Below are 18,974 nucleotides of genomic sequence, written 5' to 3'. Positions count from 1 at the left end.
TAGACTGCCATTAAAATACAATTTTCTCCCCGGAAGGGATCTCAGAGGCACCAGCTTGGCCTGCTGTGGCTCCAGTTTTTGGTGCCTGCCTGTGTGAACAGCTGGAAGAGTGGGCCAAATTCTCTTCTTTACCTGATTCAAGCAGATCCACACCAGGGGCCACTTCACCAGCAAATCACACTGAGCCTCAGCCAAGGCAGGCGTAACCCGCAAATGCAGCCCATGGCCCAGGCAGTTCTTTCTTAGAAATGCCAGCAATAGCGAGCTGGTTCTGCTCTGCCAAAGGGAATTTTCTCATTAGGAAGTTTTATGTAAAAGCCTAAAGACACACCAAAGAGTAGATTGTAAGAAGGGTCTTAACTCACTACAGAGTAAGCTGTTTGACTTGGCTTCAGGTGAGAAAACACTGACTGTTTTTTTTTTTTTTTTTTTTTTTTTTTGAGACGGAGTTTCACTCATGTTACCCAGGCTGGAGTACAATGGCGCGATCTCGGCTCACCGCAACCTCCGCCTCCTGGGTTCAGGCAATTCTCCTGCCTCAGCCTCCTGAGTAGCTGGGATTACAGGCACGCGCCACCATGCCCAGCTAATGTTTTGTATTTTTAGTAGAGACGGGGTTTCACCATGTTGACCAGGATGGTCTCGATCTCTTGACCTCATGATCCACCCGCCTCGGCCTCCCAAAGTGCTGGGATTACAAGCTTGAGCCACCGCGCCCGGCCCAACACTGACTGTTTTATAGCTGCAAAGCTAGGCAGACAGTTCTCTTTTTTCCTCTTCTCTTCTCTTTCCCTTCCTCCCTCCCTCCTTCCTTCCTTCCTTTCTTTCTTCATTTTTTTTGAGTCAGGGTCTCACTCTGTCCACTCACTGCAGCCTTGGCTTCCTGAGCTCAGGCAATTTCCCCACCTCAGCCTCCGGAGTAGCTGCGACTACAGGTGCATGCAACCACATCGAGTTAATTTTTTAAGACAGGGTCTTACTACGTTGTCCAAGCTGGTTTAGATGTCCTGGGCTCCAGTAATCCTCCCGCCTCAGCCTCTTGAGTAGCAGAGGCTGTGAGCATGCACCACCATGCCTGGCTTATTTTTTAATTTTTTGCAAAGGTGAAGTCTCACTATTTTGCCCAGGTTGGTCTCGAATATTAGGCAGATTTGCCTGAGAGTGAGCTTCCTTAAAGCTCCTCACCCAAAGCCAACCTCTGTAGCAGAACTCACCACAGTTGCTCTCTCCATCCCGGATATAACGCTGTATAAGGTTCTCCATCCATAACCGAGAGCAAATGCAGCGCTTTGTGAGGGGGTCGCAGTGGCCATGGCCAGAACACTTCAGAAGGCAACCTGTAGAGCGATGTGCAGGGCTGAGGTCAGCACACAGGAAAGGGAGTCCCTGCATTCAGCGTCTTTTATGTTTTCAGTAGCATAGGCCCCAAATAAATGCATCCTGCTGAATGAAGAGCGTCTTACAGTGTGGACAGGGCTTCCAAAAATAGCCTCTCATCGTTGACAATCTCATCAGAAAGCAAATGGTAGAAAAAGCCAATCCACACCACGTAGCAAAGGCCTTAAAAATCTTTACTGGTGGGGCACAGTGGCTCACGCCTGTAATCCCAGCACTTTGGGAGGCCGAGGCAGGTGGATCACTTGAGGACAGGAGTTTGAGACCAGCCTGGCCAACATGGTGAAACTCCATCTCTACTAAAAATATAAAAAATTAGCTGGCTGTGATGATGTGCGCCTGTAATACCAGCTACTTGGGTGGCTGAGACACAAGAATCACTTAAACCCAGGAGGCAGAGGTTTCCGTGAGCCACGATCACACCACCATACTGCAGCCTGGTGACAGAGCAAGACTCAAAAAAGTAACAAAACCGTAACAAGAAAATACGGCTGGCCTAAGAACAGAATTCTGAGTATTTATCTGGAGTGTAGCAGCAATCATTGAGGACCTGCCCGAAGATCTATCTACATTGTAGCATTATTTTAAAACAAACCTTAAAATCCAGGAATAAGGAACTGGGTGTACAATTATGGAATATATCCAGGGTAGAATACTATGGCTGTAAAAATCTTTGAGGACATAATCATAATACATATATTTTTAAAAGGCAAGGTCTTGTTGCTATGTTGCTGAGGCTGCTCTCAAACTCCTAGCCTGGCGGTGAGCCGAGATCACGCCATTGCACTCCAGCCTGGGTAACAAGAGCAAAACTCTATCTCAAAAAAAAAAACAAAACTCCTAGCCTCAAGACATCCTCCCTCCTCAGCCTCTGGCGTAGCTGGGATTACAGGCATGTGCTACTGTGCCTGGCTCATAATACAATTTGAAGTTAAAAATCAGATTAAAAATATATATCAAGACATCCTGATGGTAGTATTTCTAGAGATGAGGGAACTGGGAAAACATATATCAGAGTAGTAACAAAAATTATCTTTGGATGGTGAGAATTTTGGACTTAGAATTTGGAAAATTATTTTCTTTTTTGTGCCTTTCTGGATATTCTAAGTTTTGTACGATAAATAGATACTATTTTTGTGGCTAGAATAAAAAGGAGTTATTGGCGGGGCATGGTGGTTCATGCCTATAATCCCAGCACTTTGGGAGTTCAAGACCAGCCTGGCCAACGTAGCAAGAATTCATCTGTACTAAAAATACCAAAAAAAGAAAAAGAAAGAAAGAATGAACAAATGAACAAATGAACAGACAGATATTAAAAATTACTCGCTGAGCACGATGGCTCATGCCTGTAATCCCAGCTGTTTGGGAGGCCAAGGCAGGTGGATCACGAGGTCAGGAGTTCAAGACCAGCCCGGCCAAGATGGTGAGACCCTGTCTCTACTAAAAATAAAAAAATTAGCCAGGTGTGGTGGCAGGTGCCTGTAGTCCCAGCTACTCAGGAGGCTGAGGCAGAGAATTGCTTGAACCCAGGAGGCGGAGGTTGCAGTGAGCCGAGATTGCGCCATTGCACTCCAACCTGGGTAACAGAGCCAGACCCATCTCAGAAAAAAAAAAAAAAAAAAAAAAAGTTAGTCCATATTATAATTGAGTAAGTCAATTGTATGCAGACACATATATATGAAACAAATTAAGTTTTCCTGCCCAAACATGATCATGTCCCTGTAACTCTCATTTCCCTGGTGTCTACTGAAATGACTACTTCAACATAACAAGTGATTTGTGTTACTCATGAAATGAAGACAGAAACAATGGGACTGTGAATCATTCTGGTGCCCTGGAAGGGGTGGCGAACAGGAGCTAAGAAAAGAGGTGCACCTGGAGAAGGCATTTGTGAGCTGCCCTAAATTTTCAAGGAGCTGTAGGCATTATCATCACAACCTAAGGCAGGATGTCCAGAGGACATAAATTATATCTATACGGCTTTTCCAGCCAGTAACACTTATGTGCCTTTAACATTGTTCTTTCTGCCAGTGGCCATTACCTTGTGAGTACAACCTTAATTTTTGGCCCATAATTATTATTGCTCTCCATTTTTCTTCCAAGACCAAGAGTAGCTGGCAAATGTGTGTTGCAGGAAACCTATTGGAGAAACAAATGCAGGACAAGCCTCTGGATGCTAAAGAGAAAATGTTCACATGTCACTCCCCTTCTGTGTTTCTTAAACTTATCCATGATTAGCAAGTCTGACTATTCTGGAATATTCCATAGGAACCTACCTGCTGTATCAATCCTCAGGACCTTGAAAAGCAAGGAGTCAGCCTTTTCCTTTGAGAGCCGCATGTGCAGATTTCGGGCCACATCAGCAGCTTTGAGAACCTTGAAAGGTGGCCCGCTCTGTACGTAAAACACAATCACGGTGCTGCGGAGGAGACAATGAGAGAGGACAGCCATGTGGTCATTTGGTGACTGACATGGCCTGCCCACTGTAGCATCTGACCTGTGAAGTCGGGGAGGTAGACGACCGCAGGTCTGTGGCTTGCCAAGAACAGGGGCGTATCTGTGAGCCAAGGAATTGACCTGTTTCTATTTGCAAAGCCTCTTCAGTCTCAGCGTACAGCTGATCAAAGACAGATCTTCAGATAAAAGGAGCAATGTGTCAATTATGTATCAGTTTTTGACAATCCTAAGCAGAGGGGTCTGGAGAGCTACCAGGTGAGTGAAGAAGAATGCATCTTTGTGCTGGGATGTATGAAGTGTCACACCCTAAACTCCATGGGGATGGAAGCTCCCGTGCGCAGGCCCCTTCTAGACCTTGCCCTATGTACCTTTTCATCTGGCTGTTCATTTGTATCCTTTAATATATCCTTTGCAATAAATCCATAATAGTAAGTTTTAAAAAAGGAGCAATGTATATATGTGCGCAAAAAGACAAATATACACAAAATAACTCGCAGACATGTCTTTCTTTTTACCCTTTTTGAGACATAGTTTACATATCATAAAATTCACTCTTCTAAAATGTAAATTTCATGGCATTTGATATATTGACAAAGTTGCACAACCATCACCACTATCTAATTTCAAAACATTTTCATCACCCCAGAAACACAATTGACACTCATTAGCGCCCCCTCCCCACTGTCTCTGGCAACCACGAATCTGCTTTTGGTTTCTATGGATTTGCCTCTTCTGGACACTTCAGGTAGAGGGAATCATAGAATATGTGGCCATCTGTGCCTGGCTTCTTTCACTTAGCGTCATGTTTTCAAAGTTCATCCATGCTGTAGCACATATCAGTACTTTCTTCCTTTTATTGCCAAATGATATTCCGTTGTATGAATGGATCACATTTTTTATCCATTCATCAGTTGGTGGCTAGAGCTCCTTCCACGTTCTGGCTATTATGAATTCATGCTATGACCATTCATATACAAGTTTCTATGTAGATATAAGTTTTTCATTTTTATTGAGTATACACCTAGGAGTGGAATTAATGGGTTATATGGTAACTGTATACTTAGTGTACTGAGGAGCTGTCAAGCCGTATTCCACAGTGGTTGTACCATTTTACATTCCCACCGGCAATGTACAAGTGCTCCAGTTTCTCCACAGGCTCATCAGCACTTGCTATGGCCTGTCTTTTGGATTCTAGCCATCCTAGCAGGTGTGAAGTGATAGGTCACTGTGGTTTTGGCTAGCATTTCCCTGGTGGCTAATGGTGAGCATGTTTTCACGTGCTTATCTACCATCTGTATATCTTCTTTGGAGAAATAGCTAATCTGTAATCATCTCCTAGGGTTGTTGTAAAACATGCCCCACAAAGTGGGTTAAACACCAGAAACCTCTTCTCACAGCTCTGGAGCAATCGAAGTGTTCTGTTAGTTTTGGTGCTGCCAGCCATCCTTGGTATTCCTTAGCTGTGGAGGAAACCACTCCAGTCCCTGCCTCTGTCATTAAGTGGTGCTCTGTCTGTGTGCCTCTCTTTGTGTGTCTTGCTCTCTTCTTATAAGAACGGCTGTCATGGCCAGGAGTGGTGGCTCACACCTGTAATCCCAGCACTTCGGGAGGCTGAGGCAGGAGGATCACGAGGTCAGGAGATTGAGACCATCCTGGCCAACATGGAGAAACCCCATCTCTAGTAAAAATACAAAAATTAGCTGGGCATGGTGGCAGGTGCCTGTAATCCCAGCTACTCAAGAGGCTGAAGCAGGAAAATCGCTTTAACCCAGGAGTCAGAGGGTTCAGTGAGCCGACATCGTGCCACTGCACTCCAGCCTGGCGACAGAGTGAGACTCCATCTCTAAAATCCACCATGAAGCCATGATAGAACAGCAGTCATATTGGTTTAAGAGCCCAGCCTACTCCAGTATAACTTCCTAACTTATTATATCTGCAATGACCCTATTTCTAAGTAAGGTCACATTCATAGGTACCAGAGGTTAGGGCTGGACTAGATTTTCAGGGGGATATAATTCAACCCATAACAAGTGTTTTATCATGAAAGGGTGTTGGATTTTGTCAAATGCTTTTTATGTGCCCATTGAGATGATCCTGTGGTTTTGTCCCTTATTCTGTTAATGTGGTTTATTACATTACTGATTTTTATACATTGAACCACACTTGCATTCCTGGGATAAATCCCACTTGGTTAATCCCACTTGGTTGTGGTCTATAAACCTCAAAATAAGTTGGATTCAGTGTGATAGTATTTTGTTGTAGATTTTTGCTTTATATTCACAAAGAATATTGGTCTGTAGTTCTCATTTCTTGTGATGTCTTTGATTTTAATATCAAGGTAAAACTGGTCTCATTGAATGAGTTGGGAGATGTTCCCTCCTCTTCTATTTTTTGGAAGGTTGTGAAGGACTGTTAATTTTTTAAACATTTTGCAGATTTCACCAGTGAAGCCATCTGGTCTTGAGCTTTGTGAATAGTTTCAACATTACTACTGTAATCTCTTTATTTGTTATAGCTCAATTTAGATTTTTAAGTTCTTCTCAAGTGAGTTTTTGTAATTTATGCCTGTTCAGGAATTTGCCCATTTCAGCTAGGTTATCTAATTTGCTGACACACAATGATCCATAGTATTCCCTTATAATCCTCCCCCACCCACCTTTTTTTGGAGACAGGGTCTCATTCTGTTGCCCAGGCTGGAATGCAGTGGTGTGAACATGGCTCACAGCAGCCTCAACCTCCCAGGTGACCCTCTCACCTCAGCCTCTTGGGTAGCTGGGACCACAGGCATGTGCCACCATGCCTGGCTAATTTTTTTTTTTTTTTTTTTGAGATGGAGTTTCGCTCTGTTGCCCAGGGTGGGATGCAGTGGTGCAGTCTCAGCGCACTGCAACCTCCACCTCCTGGGTTCAAGTGATTCTCCTCCCTCAGCCTCCCAAGTAGCTGGAATTATAGGCACTCCCCACCACACTCAGCTAATTTTTGTGTTTTTAGTACAGATGGGGTTTCACCGTGTTGGCCAGGCTGGTCTTGAACTTCTGACCTCAAGTAATCCACCCAGCTCAGCCTCCCGAAGTGCTGGGATTATAGGCGTGAGCCACTGCGTCTGGCCACCTGGCTAATTTTTTGTGGAGATGGGGTTTTGCCATTGCCTAGGTTGGTCTTGAACTCCTGGGTTCAAGCGATCTGCCTGCCTTCGCATCCCAAAGTACTGGGATTACAGCCATGAGCCACTGCGCCCAGCCCTTTTTATTTCTATAAAGTCAGGAGTAATCTGCCTTATTTCATTCCTAATTTTAGTAATATGAGTCTTCTCTGTTTTTTTCTAGTTGGTCTAGCTAAAGATTTATCAGTTTTGCTCATCTGCCCAGGAAACAACTTTTGGTTTTGTTGATTTTCAGGCATGTTTTGGATTCAGTATTTGATATTTTACAAGGGAAATATATGATCCATTTTAGAAACAGTTTCTTAGAAAATAATTAGAACATGTTTTAATTTGGTGTTTTTCTAAGTGAACTTATATAGTTCTCTGGAAAACTAACCAAAGTGGATGAGCTGACAATAGCTAGGCAAATGGAGTTACTGTGAATAGTGAATTTTCATTTCCATATTCTTTCTCTCCCTCCTCCCTCCCCATCCTGGGCTAGATAAGACTTTAAAAATAAAACTCAGCTGGACATGGTTGCTCACACCTGTAATCCCAGCATTTTGGGAGGCTTAGGTGGGCAGATCACTTGAAGTCAGGAGTTTGAGACCAGCTTGACCAACATGGTGAAACTCTGCCTCTACTAAAAATACAGAAATTAGCCAGGGGTAGTGGTGGGCAGCTGTAGTCTCAGCTACTCGGGTAGCTGAGGCAGGAGAATCACTTGAATCTGAAAGGCGGAGGTTATAGTGAGCTGAGATCGTGCCACTGCACTCCAGCCTGGGCAAGAGAGTAAGACTCTGTCTTAAAAAATAAAAATAATACGTAAGCAAATGAATAAATAAATAAATCCCAATTAAATACAAAAATCTCATAAAAACTAAAGGTCGGAGTTTCAGCCTCATATCCTCCCAGGAGATGGCAAATGGTAGTCAGTGATCGTTGCACATGGAGAGAAGCCTCGGTCCCAACGAGCGTGGGGTGGGGACCAGCCCAGCTGTGAGGCATTCTCTTCACATGCCCTGATCCCTTGCCCGGCTCTGAAGACACCGGGGCTCACAACCGTCTCCCTCTGCCATTCCCCAGCTCCTTCCCTGAGAGCATTCCCCGTCCGCCAACATCTGCTGAGAATCACAGGAAGGACCTGGAAGGAGGTTGGCCGTCCTACTGCCCTTTGAGAAAAAAAAGCACATGAATGGGATGAAAGTGTGTGCAAAAGACAGAAGATGCAGAGGGACGAACAAGTTTCTACTGGACTGGGATGAGGTGAGAGCTGGAACTTTGCAGGGCCAAGGCCCCGCCTTGCGTGTGCAGCTCCTACCTGAGATCAGAGTGGGCCCGAATCTTCTGGACCTTGATGTCCGAGTCCAGCACGTTGAGCAGCACAGCCAGCTGCCTCACAAGTGCGTCCTTCTGCTGCTCGGTCAGCTGCCCAGCACCAACCTGCAGGGTCAGCTCCACCAGGCCACTCTTCCTAGGGTCTGGGAAAAAAGAAGGGACAGGATTTGCATAGGCTTTAGCATATAAGGAGCGAGGTTTCCCTAAGAGCTCAAAATTACTACGTGCTATTTCTACATCTGAGTTGTAGGACGCAGGGAAATTCTTCTAAGCACGGCAGAGGCCCAGTATGTGGGGGCCTTTCCCATGTTGGATCCCAGTTTGTTATTTTTTTTTTCCAGAAGATAATAGGATGTACCTAATTAGCCTCTGGGCTAACTGAAAATTTCAGCCTCTTCCTACACTTCCCCAGGACCAGAAAGAGAATTTTGCTTGTGAGTGCCACGGGCACTGTGCAGTTCCGTTAGCGGTGGGCTGTTACGGCCGCTTCACTGGAGCTGCCTCTTCCGTGCCACAGTGTGGAGGCCCTTGTGTCTGCTTCACACTGGGTCTTTGTCTTCTGGCAGGAAAAGAAATTCTAGTTGCTAGATAACATTCTCTCTTTTTTCTTTTCTTTTCTTTTCTTTTTTTTTTTTTTGAGACAGTCTTGCTCTGTCAGCCAGGCTGGAGTGCAGTGGCACGATCTAGGCTCACTGCAACCTCTGTCTCCCTGGCTCAAGCAATTCTTCTGCCTCAGCCTCCCGAGCAGCTGGGATCACAGGCGTGTGCCACCAGGCTCGGCTGATTTTTCTATTTTTTTTTTTAGTAGAGATGAGGTTTCACCATGTTGGCCAGGCTGGTATCGAACTCCTGACCTCAGGCAATCTGCCCGCCTCAGCCTCCCAAAGTGCTGAGATTATAGGCGTGAGCCACTGCACTCGGCCAGCCGATAACATTCTCTTTAAAGAGTGAAAAGGCTGGATCTATCTGGGGATACACAACAAGGTGTAAGAGACATCCTCAAAGTGGGTCGCGCCAAGAACTGGAGCCAGCCACAGGAGGCCTCCCATGCTGGTCACACCTGTCAGCACAAAGACCACAAAGGCGACCGGCCAGATCATGCATGGCCAGCCCCAGAGCCCAGGAACACACCTGGCTGCACTTCCACAGTGGCAGTGTCCGTGTCCCAAGCTCCCTGACTGTCAGTGACTCGCAAGTGGAAAGCGTACACCCCCTCCACCAGATTCGTAAGCTGCAGCGCCGTGCTGTGGTCAGAGCCATCAATGACATCCTACAAAAGAACACAGATCACAGGGCAGTTGTCAATACTCACACCCCAACTTCTGGGCTTCTGTTGACCCCAGTGTCCCATCTTTTTAACACTGGCATGACTTTCGGAGGGAGGCTGCAGGGGAATGGGGCTGCTGGGATAGCTAAAGACAGGAGAAATCCTCAGCATCTCTTCCCCAGAAAGTGCCAGGGGGCGCATCCTCAGTATTTGCTGAGCAGAGTTTACCAAGCACTTTCCAGGAATTACCAAATACAGGTATTGATCAACTTACCACCTGTGCAACTTACGACCATTCGACTTCACGACCACAATCGCTAGCCACGACTGCTCCGCGTCTGGCAGTGCAAACGTTGCCCAGCTTCCGGCAGCACTACCATCTCCATGTGCACCATTTCAATTGTACATATAGCCTACTCAACTTACGACCAAATCATGTTACGAACGGTCCACGGTTCCGACCGTGGCTGTAAGTCGAGCACTAGCTGTAACCAAATAATTAATTCTATGCAACAAAGGGAAAGACCATTTGAATTAGGGTAAGGACCCTGAGAATAAGACACAGGGTTTCTGGATCCTATTTTCTTTTTCATTTATTTATTTATTTAGAGAGGGAGCCTCACTCTGTCACCTAGGCAGGAGTGCAGTGGTGCGATCTCCGCTCATTGCAACCTCTGCCTCCCGGGTTCAAGCAATTCTCCCGCCTCAGACTCCTGAGCAGCTGGTATTATAGGCACATGCCACGATGCCTGGCTAATTTTCTGTATTTTTAGTAGAGATGGGGTTTCACTGTGTTAGCCAGGATGATCGCAGTCTCCTGACCTTGTGATCTGCCTGCCTCGGCCGCCCAGAGTGCTGGGATTACAGACATGAGCCACCATGCCTGGCCCGAGGTCTTATTTTCAGACATAGCTTTATAAAACTCTCATCTTGAATTAGCTCATAACATATCATGTTCACCTCAAATAACCCAAGACCCTGGGTAGAACACTCTGTTCTGTGTGCTTCTAAGCTCCAAAGAATTAGAGAAGAACCTCCCAGACCCCTGCTAACAGAAGGCATGATAACGAATAAATGCTCTGAACAGAGAGCCACTGTCATTCCATTTAAAGGCTAACCCCCGTCTAGTTGAATAGTACTAATTCTAGAAGTGCTTAGAAAGCATAAAGCATTTTCAGTTCCTCCCCTGTGACCACTCCTCTAGTACATCGACAAGAGTGAATCTGTATCACTGCAGTCCTCAAAACAGCAGGAATGAAGATGTACATAGAGTTGTGTTCTAAGAGGCAGAGCAAGCTAATGGGCGTAATATGCCTGCCAGGCGCTAAGAACCCAGGTTTGTCTAGTCTGATTAGAAATGGATTACCCTTGGCCAAGTCACTCTTCATCTCTGTATTCTGATTTCTGCAACTGTGAAATGGAAACCGCAATCCCTGACCTACTGACTCATCTGCTACAATATGAGGAACAAATAGGAAAGATGGAAAAGCTAAGGAGCAGGATGATTCCCACAGGAACACTTGACCTCAAAGTCCTTCCAAGCTACGGTTTCCTGCCCCATCCAAAGTCTGTTCAGGAAAAAGAAAGGATTTCAGCTTTTGTTTAAATCTCAAAGCAGCCTGCTGTCCCCAGCCTTGAGAACATTCAAATGTGGAAGCATAAGCACCTTACAGGGAATGTGGGAAGACAGAGGAGGTTACAATAGAGATGTTGCCATGGACTGAATAGTGTCCTTCCCAAATTCATATATGGAAGCCCTAACCCCATGTGACTTTATCTAGAAATAGGACCTACACAGAAGTAGTTAAGGTTGATTGAGGTCATAAGGGTAGGCCCCTGATCCAATAGGATTAGGGTCCTCATAAGAAGAGACACCAGGGTGCTCTGTTCCTCTGCTATGGGAGGACATGGTAAGAAAGCAGCTGTTTGCAAGCCAGGAAGAAAGACTTCACCTGAAATGGAATTAGCCAGCAACCTGAGCCTGTCTTTCCAGCCTCCATAAGGGTGACAGAATAAAGTGCTGCTGTTTTTTTTTTCTCACCATATTGGTCAGGCTGGTCTTGAACCCCTGACCTCAGGTGATCCGCCCACCTTGGCCTCCAAAGTGCTTGGATTACAGGTGTGAGCCACCACGCCCAGCCCGAAGTTCTGCTGTTTAAGGCTCCTTACGCTTATATCCTTACAATATTCTGTGGTATGCTACTGAGGCAGCCCAGGCTGACTGGTGCAGAGGTAATGATAAGGAGTCCAAGTGCCATTCTCTGTCAGTACTCACTCCAGCTGCTGGGCTCTGGCCGTCCCGGATCCACAGATAGGACACAATTCCTTGGTCATCAGTAGACTCTGAACCATCCAAAGTAATGGAGTTATTGGGAAGCACAAGAATATGTTTTCCACCAGCCCGGGCTCTGGGAGGACTATTAGTTTCTAAGTCAAATAGAGCAAAAATGAAAGCAAAGAGACTGATTTAAAACACGGGTGATAGAAGAAGTGTGTCATAAAATACCCACAACTCTTCCACCTTGCAGATACAGTATGCAGATTTTAAATATCCAAAAAGGCACTATTTTCTTTCCCAAATGCCTATAAGATAATTATAGACTTCCTTAAAGCTCCATTTGTGCTTAGCTAGCTATAATTTGGGATGAAAAGTAAAGCAGGTGGCAAGCTATATACTGGGAATTTTTCCAATATTGTTATGCTTTTTCTGTCCTTGAAAAACAGAAACAATGATCTTACCTACACTTAGGGTGCTGAAAGTGAAAACATTTCAAAATATACTCTGGGTCATTTTGCACTGGTCCACACTATCTGGCCAGAAATATTTCCACTTCAAGTACTGCCAAATCTTGACTCTCTAAGATTAAAAAAAAAAAAAAAAAAACTGAACAAAAAGTAGGCTGTGTGCAGTGTCTCCCACCTCTAATTCCAGCACATTAGGAGGCTGAAGCAAGAGAATCACAGGAGACCAAGAGTTTGAGACTGGCCTGGGCAACACAGCAAAACTCCATCTCTACAAAACATTACAAATAATTAAAATAATAACAATGATAATTCGGCCCTCACCTCTCAGACTAGGTGTTAAATGTAAATGAGGCAAAGCCAGGCATGGTGGCTCATAACTGTAATCCTAACACTTGGGGAGGCTGAGGCAGGAAGAGCATTTAAGCCAGAAGTTCAAGACCAGCCTGGGCAGCAAGACCCCGTCTCCACAAACACACAAAATTAAAATTCTTAGCTGGGCACGGTGACACACACCTGTAGGCCCAGCTCCTCAGGAAGCTGAGGTGGGAGGACCACTTGCGATCAGGAGTTTCAGGCTGCAATGCGCTATGATTGCACCACTGGACTCCAGTCTGAGCAACAGAGCGAGACCCTATGTCTAGTTTTAAAATAAAATAATGAGGCAGTGTAAGAGCTATTTCTGATGTAAGAGCTTCAGAAAAGAGAGGCCAGGGAGCACTAACCAGACTGGGGCAGAGTAGGGAGACCATAATTAGACACAGCGTCCACTGAAGATGAGGCTGCCGTGAGGTAGATCCTGTTTGTCCAGATGGGGCTCTGGGACCCAGCCTGGTCCCTGCAATTTCCCCATAGACACAAGTCAACGTGCCTGGTGGACTGTTCTACTTTTATGCATGGTTAAAAATCTCTACAATAAAATCATTTTTAAAATCTGAATCTGTATCACTTTGCTATTAAAATTGCTTCGGCCTCTTCCAGCTGCCCAGAAGTTAAAGTCCAAAGCCCTAGGCATGGCCCGTGGCACATACAACCCTCCATGGAGAGTCTGTGCCTCAGGCTGCAGCCACTCTCCCAGCGTCCCATACCCCTGCCATTCCACAAAGCTTGGACCTTTCCATCCGGCCCAGCTCTTACACTCCCCTGCACTTCAACTCGTAGTGAGCATCCGTTCACTGATTCATTCAACATCTCTGACTTGCCGTGAGTCTAGCACTTGCTATACTGAGGATACAGGGATGTCTGAAGCAAAGGCACTCAGGCAGTTCACAGTCAAATGGGAAGACAGACGAGGAGACAGGTCCCTAAAGCAGTACTACCTAGTCTAGACCACAGATTCCACATTAATAAACAATACAGAATTTGAAAACATATCTTTTCTTGAATTTCCAAGGGAGAAAGAAATAAAAAAGCACGATGGTGTCATTTGGACAGGGGTCGGTCATTGCTGGCAGTGGCAGAGGTAGCATGATGTCATTAGAAGATATACTTCACAAATAAAAGGAAAGCCTTCTTGCAGAAGGCGACAGGAGACAGCTCACGGGAATAGAAGCAAGCTGGCCTTTTTTTGGCCAGGCAGGGGTTCAACATCTGCTGTGAAGAAATAAGCAAACGCCAACGTCTCTGAACAGCGGTGACCTGGCTGATGGCCCTGCAGACTCGAGAGTGGAGCAGGCCCGGCCCCATCCGCCTCAGACCCACTCACCCTTCTTCACGGCCACAGTGAGCGCGGACGTGCTGCTCAGTCCCTGCCGGTCTCTCACTGTCAGGCGGAAGTGGTAGGTTCCCACCTGGAGACCAGTCACGGTGGCTACCGCCTTGTCAGTGTTTTCCATCTCCACTGCACTGGGGCCTCTGGAACACATGGAAGCCATTAACGCGAGGGAGGAGGCTCTGAATACGACAGGCATGTGATCTGTGCATTCATCAATGTTTTGTTCTGGCTGTAATATACACCATTCAGAGAATTCAAAGAAAACTCCATTCATCTGTACTCTCTAGTTCAGCGTACGAGTCACAAGCTAAAACCTATTTCAGACGGAGTCTGCTGGATTACTGGGAAGAGAATGTCTGTTCTCGATTTTTTTTAAGTCAAACTGCCATTGAAATCATCTATCCTTGGAAAATGGAGCCTTAGAAATGACTCCCATTCCTTCTTTGAGTAAAATTAGGTTAAATCCTCATGTATCTTTAGGGAGACCATGGAGGAGGAGGGAATAAGCCAGATAAGCCCTCTCCTAAGAGAGAAGCCACAGTAGAGTCGTGAAGACAGGGGCCTGTCAACAGTACCGCTGTGGGTCCGGGCTCTTTCTCTGACAGTCTGGGCAACCTTAGTCTATGTGGTCTCATTAGTGTCACAAGCCTCCGTTTCTTCAACTTCAAAGAGGAATAAGATTCTTATCTATCTCTTACAAACTGATACAGGGTTCTACAGCTCAGAAAATGTTAGATGACATGGGCGCCCTTCCACTCTGCGATTCTGCTGTCTACAGTCCCTGCGGGGTGGGGTGAGTGTAGACAGGATCACACACAGGTTTCCCTGAGCCTCTTCTGCCGTGAGCTGGTCTCACACCGGGACGGCCCTGTTCACCTGTCCCGAACTCCGCCTCCCTCCACTGTCAATCATGTCCACCCACACTTAATGTCCTCTTCAACCAGTAACGCCCAGCCACTTCTAGAAACATGCTTAAATCCCGACTCCTCAAAACACTCGAGCTGACTGTTTACCGCAGATCCTGCAGAGAAGGGATAATATGAGCATTCGGCATGGGCGTGAATCTGGCCCGGCGGTGAGACGGGCTACCTGACGTGCTCCCAGTGGTAGAAGACGATGCCGTGGTCATCGCTGCTGCTGCTCCCATCCAGGGTGGCACTTTGCACTGGGAAGATCAGCTCTTTATCAGGGCCAGCCACAGCCACTGGAGGTCTGTTGTTTTCTGGGATTATGGAAACAGTGTGAAAAAGTATTATCTCTTTGCATTAAGTCTGCAATCCCGTGATTCCTTGATTTAAGCAAATCTCTCATCTTGAGACCAGGCAGCCATTCAAGTATGCAGCATCCTTTGAAACCCTGGAGTGAAGCACTGTAGCCTCCTAGCTGATCCAGGAGTTGAACAGTTCAAGTTCAAGACTGGGGTTACAGGCAGCCAAGAAACACTGTCTCTAATAGACACATCTTTGGTTTCTTTAAAAGATCTTCAATCAGCTGGGCATGGTGGCGCGTGCCTGTAGTCCCAGCTGCTCGGGAGGCTGAGGCAGGGGAATTGCCTGAACCCAGGAGGCGGAGGTTGCGGTGAGCCGAGATCGCGCCATTGCACTCCAGCCTGGGTAACAGAAGAAAAACTCCGTCTCAAAAAAAAAAAAAAAAAAAAAAAAAAAGATCTTCAGTCTTAGGGACAAAGGAAAGGGAAGAAGGGTGGAAGAAGAGAGGGAAGAAGGGTTAGGGAGGAAGAAAACTGAGAGGAAGGAAAGAAGGAAGGGAGGGAGGAAGGGAGACAGTGAAGGAGGGAGGCGATATCACGGAGAGGGCCGGGGGGACATCCATGTGAAGAGACCTGCTTCCTCAGGTAGGGCTTACTTCCTTTTGTCTCTGTAGCCTCAGTGCTAACATTTTAAATTAAATGTAGAACAAAAGTAAAAGATATAAAGTAGGGTGGGCACTGTGGCTCATGCCTGTAATCCTAGCACTTTGGGAGGCCGAGGTGGGTGGATCACCTGAGGTCAGGAGTTCAAGACCAGCCTGGCCAGCATGGTGAAACCCCATCTTTAAAAAAAAAAAAAAAAAAAAGATATAAAGTATTGCTGATATTGGCGGAGCATGGGAGCTCACGCCTGTAATCCCAACACTTTAGGGGGCCGAGGCAGGCGGATCACTTGAGGCCAGGAGTTTGAGACCAGCAAGGCCAACATGGCGAAACCTGTTTCTACTAAAAATCCAAAAATTAGCTAGGCATGGTGGCACATGCTTGTAATCCCAGCAACTCAGGAGGCTGAGGCAGGAGAATCATTTGAACCTGGGAGGCAGAGACTGCGGTAAGCCGAGTTTGTGCCACCGCACTCCAGCCTAGATGACAGAGTGAGACTCTCTTGAGGGAAAAAAAAATTGCTGATATTTATATAAATAGATGAAATATCTGTTAACAAGTAAAAGGTCCAGGTGTGGTGGTTCATGCCTGTAATCCCAGCACTTTGGGAGGCCAAGGGTGAGAGAATTGCTTGAGCCCAGGAGTTTGAGACCAGCCTGGGCAACAGAGTGAGACCCTGTCTCAAAAAAAAAAAATGTCACGTAGTCAAAAGCTGTGGCAGGCATTACCCAATGTCTGGACCACGCCACAGTCCAGGTGACCCTACTCACTACAGGACAGTGGTCTCCCCTGGCTTTAGGACGGGGTACTGGGGTGACATACGTTTACAAAGCCCTTTAGGACGGAGCCCCTGGCTCTCCGGGATCATCTGTGGTCGTTCCAGTGGCCCCCTCCACACCGCCTCCCATTCCCACGCCCCTACCTCTTCTCTCTCTTCAGTCATATTCATTCCTTTTCATCTTCGAATGCACAGGACCCCTTCCTTGGCGCTCATGCATACGTTTCCTCTGCAGAGAACTCTTCCTCCTGCCCTGCACTGCCCACCCCTCCCCTTCTTCACGGACTGACTGTGACCTGTGCTCCAACCCTGGGCTCCCATAAGAGCTCTGTGCGGATGTGTCACACCCACGCAGGCGCTCCTTCTTTGGAGTCCTGTAGCGCCCGGAGGTTATCTTAGTAAAGCACCAATCACATAGTTTTATGTGAACTTCTCCAGAAGCCCTGTAAGGGCAGAGCTCAAGTCTATCTTGTTTAGTTCCACATCCCCAGGTCTAACTGACAGACCTTTTTATGTATTAGCGGCATAAATACGTTGTCTACAGGTTGAGTATAATCTCATCGCTACCTCTAAGGCTGTTTGATTCAGGGGTAGGCAGAGGCCTGTGTTTTCATGAAACTACTAATCAACAGTGACGCTGAACTGGAATGTGTTCCCCAGGGTCAGGCTACATCTGAGTGTCAGGCCACACATGAGAACCAGCCCCTTCAAGACCCCTGGAGCTCTCTACAGCAGAGTGGGGCACGTACGGAAGCGTCCACATGGCAAATAGGAGCCCACAGCAGTGCTGTGGATGGCTCTCACTTCATCCTTCATACCATAGATCACAGACAGTCAAGGCAGGATTTAGAACCTCAAAATGAAATTAGTTTTAGATGGATCTTCAGCAGCCACAGGCCGGTAACACCAAGTGGGGCATCTTCAAAGCCCAGAAGCCCAGCTATCATTTCTGCTTTCATCTCCAAGGCCAAATCTCTTTCCCCTCCACCTACCAGGCAAGACGATCACAGTCACCACAGCAGTAGACTGTTGCCTTGAAGAATCTGTCACCATCAGCTGAAATGTATAATATCCTTCCTGCATTGCAGATAAATGAAGGTATGGCGTCTGTACTCCCTAAGTAACAGCAAATACAAAAATAAACACAAACAAAAGTTACAGAGCACAAGTAAATAGTATGACAGAATGAAAAACTCATGATTTTTCTTAATACAGAGATCCTGCTCAAAAAAGAAATGTGCTTGGCTGGGCGCGATGGTTCACATCTGTAATCCCAGCACTTTGGGAGGCCAAGGCAGGCGGATCACTTGAGGTCAGGAGTTAGAAACCAGTCTGGCCAACATGATGGAACCCCGTCTCTACTAAATATATGTATTTTTTAAAAATCAGCTGGACACGGTGGAGGGTGCCTGTAATCCCAGCTACTTCAGAGGCTGAGGCACAAGAATCACTTGGAACCCGGGGGGTGGAGGTTGCAGTGAGCTGAGATTGCACCACTGCACTGCAGGCTGGCTGACAAAAAAAAGAAAAAATGTGTTGGTCCCCAGGAAAATGTAACCTAAAGTCTACCGTGCATCCTCACACGCTGTTGAAGGAGTGTACATTAGTATGTGCTTTTGGAAGCCAACCTCAAAACAGCTATTAAAATATTAAATAAGCACATACTACAACCCAGTAATTTGACTTCTTAGTATCTATTCTAGAGAAACGCACAAGGAGACTCTCCCGTGGATGTTGACTGAAGCACAGTCTGTCAGAGCGAACATGGAAACAGTCCACACGTCCACAACAGGAGGGCAGCCAAACACCCTGCAATACACTGTGGAGTGCTAGTTTACAAGAAAGAAGTTGGCTAACGCCCTTCTTGGCCTTAGCCCACCTGCACCCAGGTAAATAAAAGATAAAATTAAATTAAAAAATAAATTAGTTTAAAATCATGAGGCAGATTTATAAATTCTAAAATGGAAAATGTCACAGATACATTAAGCAAAAAAAGAAAGTTGGATTGTATTCAAAAGCAAATGGCAAAAAAAATTTAGAAATCACACACGAAAGGTGTGGAACAATGCATACAGTTTGAAGGATACTGCTACGTGTACATATACACACTCAGACACATGGAAAGGATTCTGGAAGTATACACATTAAACTGATAAAAGCAATTCTCTCCAATAAGGAGAATTGGATGACAGTGGTGATCAATTTATTTGAACTTATTTTACCAAAATTTATTTGAGCTTTTTTCTTTTTCTTTCTTTTTTTTTTTTTTTT

General features: G+C 46.0%; 1 protein-coding gene across 7 annotated transcripts in view; it reads right to left on the bottom strand.

The window, feature by feature from the left end:
• The window catches only part of KIAA0319 (KIAA0319 ortholog), a 104,170-nt gene that overhangs the window by 9,542 nt on the left and 75,654 nt on the right, over positions 1–18,974 (bottom strand). For 5 of the 7 annotated variants that reach the window (XM_032247615.1, XM_032247616.1, XM_032247617.1 and 2 more), the window contains 8 exons: positions 17,696–17,819; positions 15,145–15,277; positions 14,047–14,195; positions 11,875–12,026; positions 9,464–9,602; positions 8,316–8,475; positions 3,672–3,814; positions 1,215–1,337 (listed from right to left, as the gene is read on the bottom strand). In XM_032247615.1, the coding sequence (XP_032103506.1) occupies positions 1,215–1,337; positions 3,672–3,814; positions 8,316–8,475; positions 9,464–9,602; positions 11,875–12,026; positions 14,047–14,195; positions 15,145–15,277; positions 17,696–17,819 (1,123 nt within the window). Of the gene's footprint in view, positions 1–1,214; positions 1,338–3,671; positions 3,815–8,315; positions 8,476–9,463; positions 9,603–11,874; positions 12,027–14,046; positions 14,196–15,144; positions 15,278–17,695; positions 17,820–18,416; positions 18,588–18,974 lie in introns of those variants that run through there. The other 2 variants (XM_032247621.1, XM_032247619.1) reach the window with 2 other exon arrangements.

The sequence above is a fragment of the Sapajus apella genome, unplaced genomic scaffold, assembly GCF_009761245.1.
Source record: "Sapajus apella isolate SASKATOON/1434 unplaced genomic scaffold, GSC_monkey_1.0 scaffold63, whole genome shotgun sequence".
In the NCBI taxonomy this organism is placed as follows: Eukaryota; Metazoa; Chordata; class Mammalia; order Primates; family Cebidae; genus Sapajus; species Sapajus apella.
The sequence above is the reverse complement of the archived record's forward strand: the minus strand, read 5'-3'. Positions and strand labels throughout refer to the sequence as shown.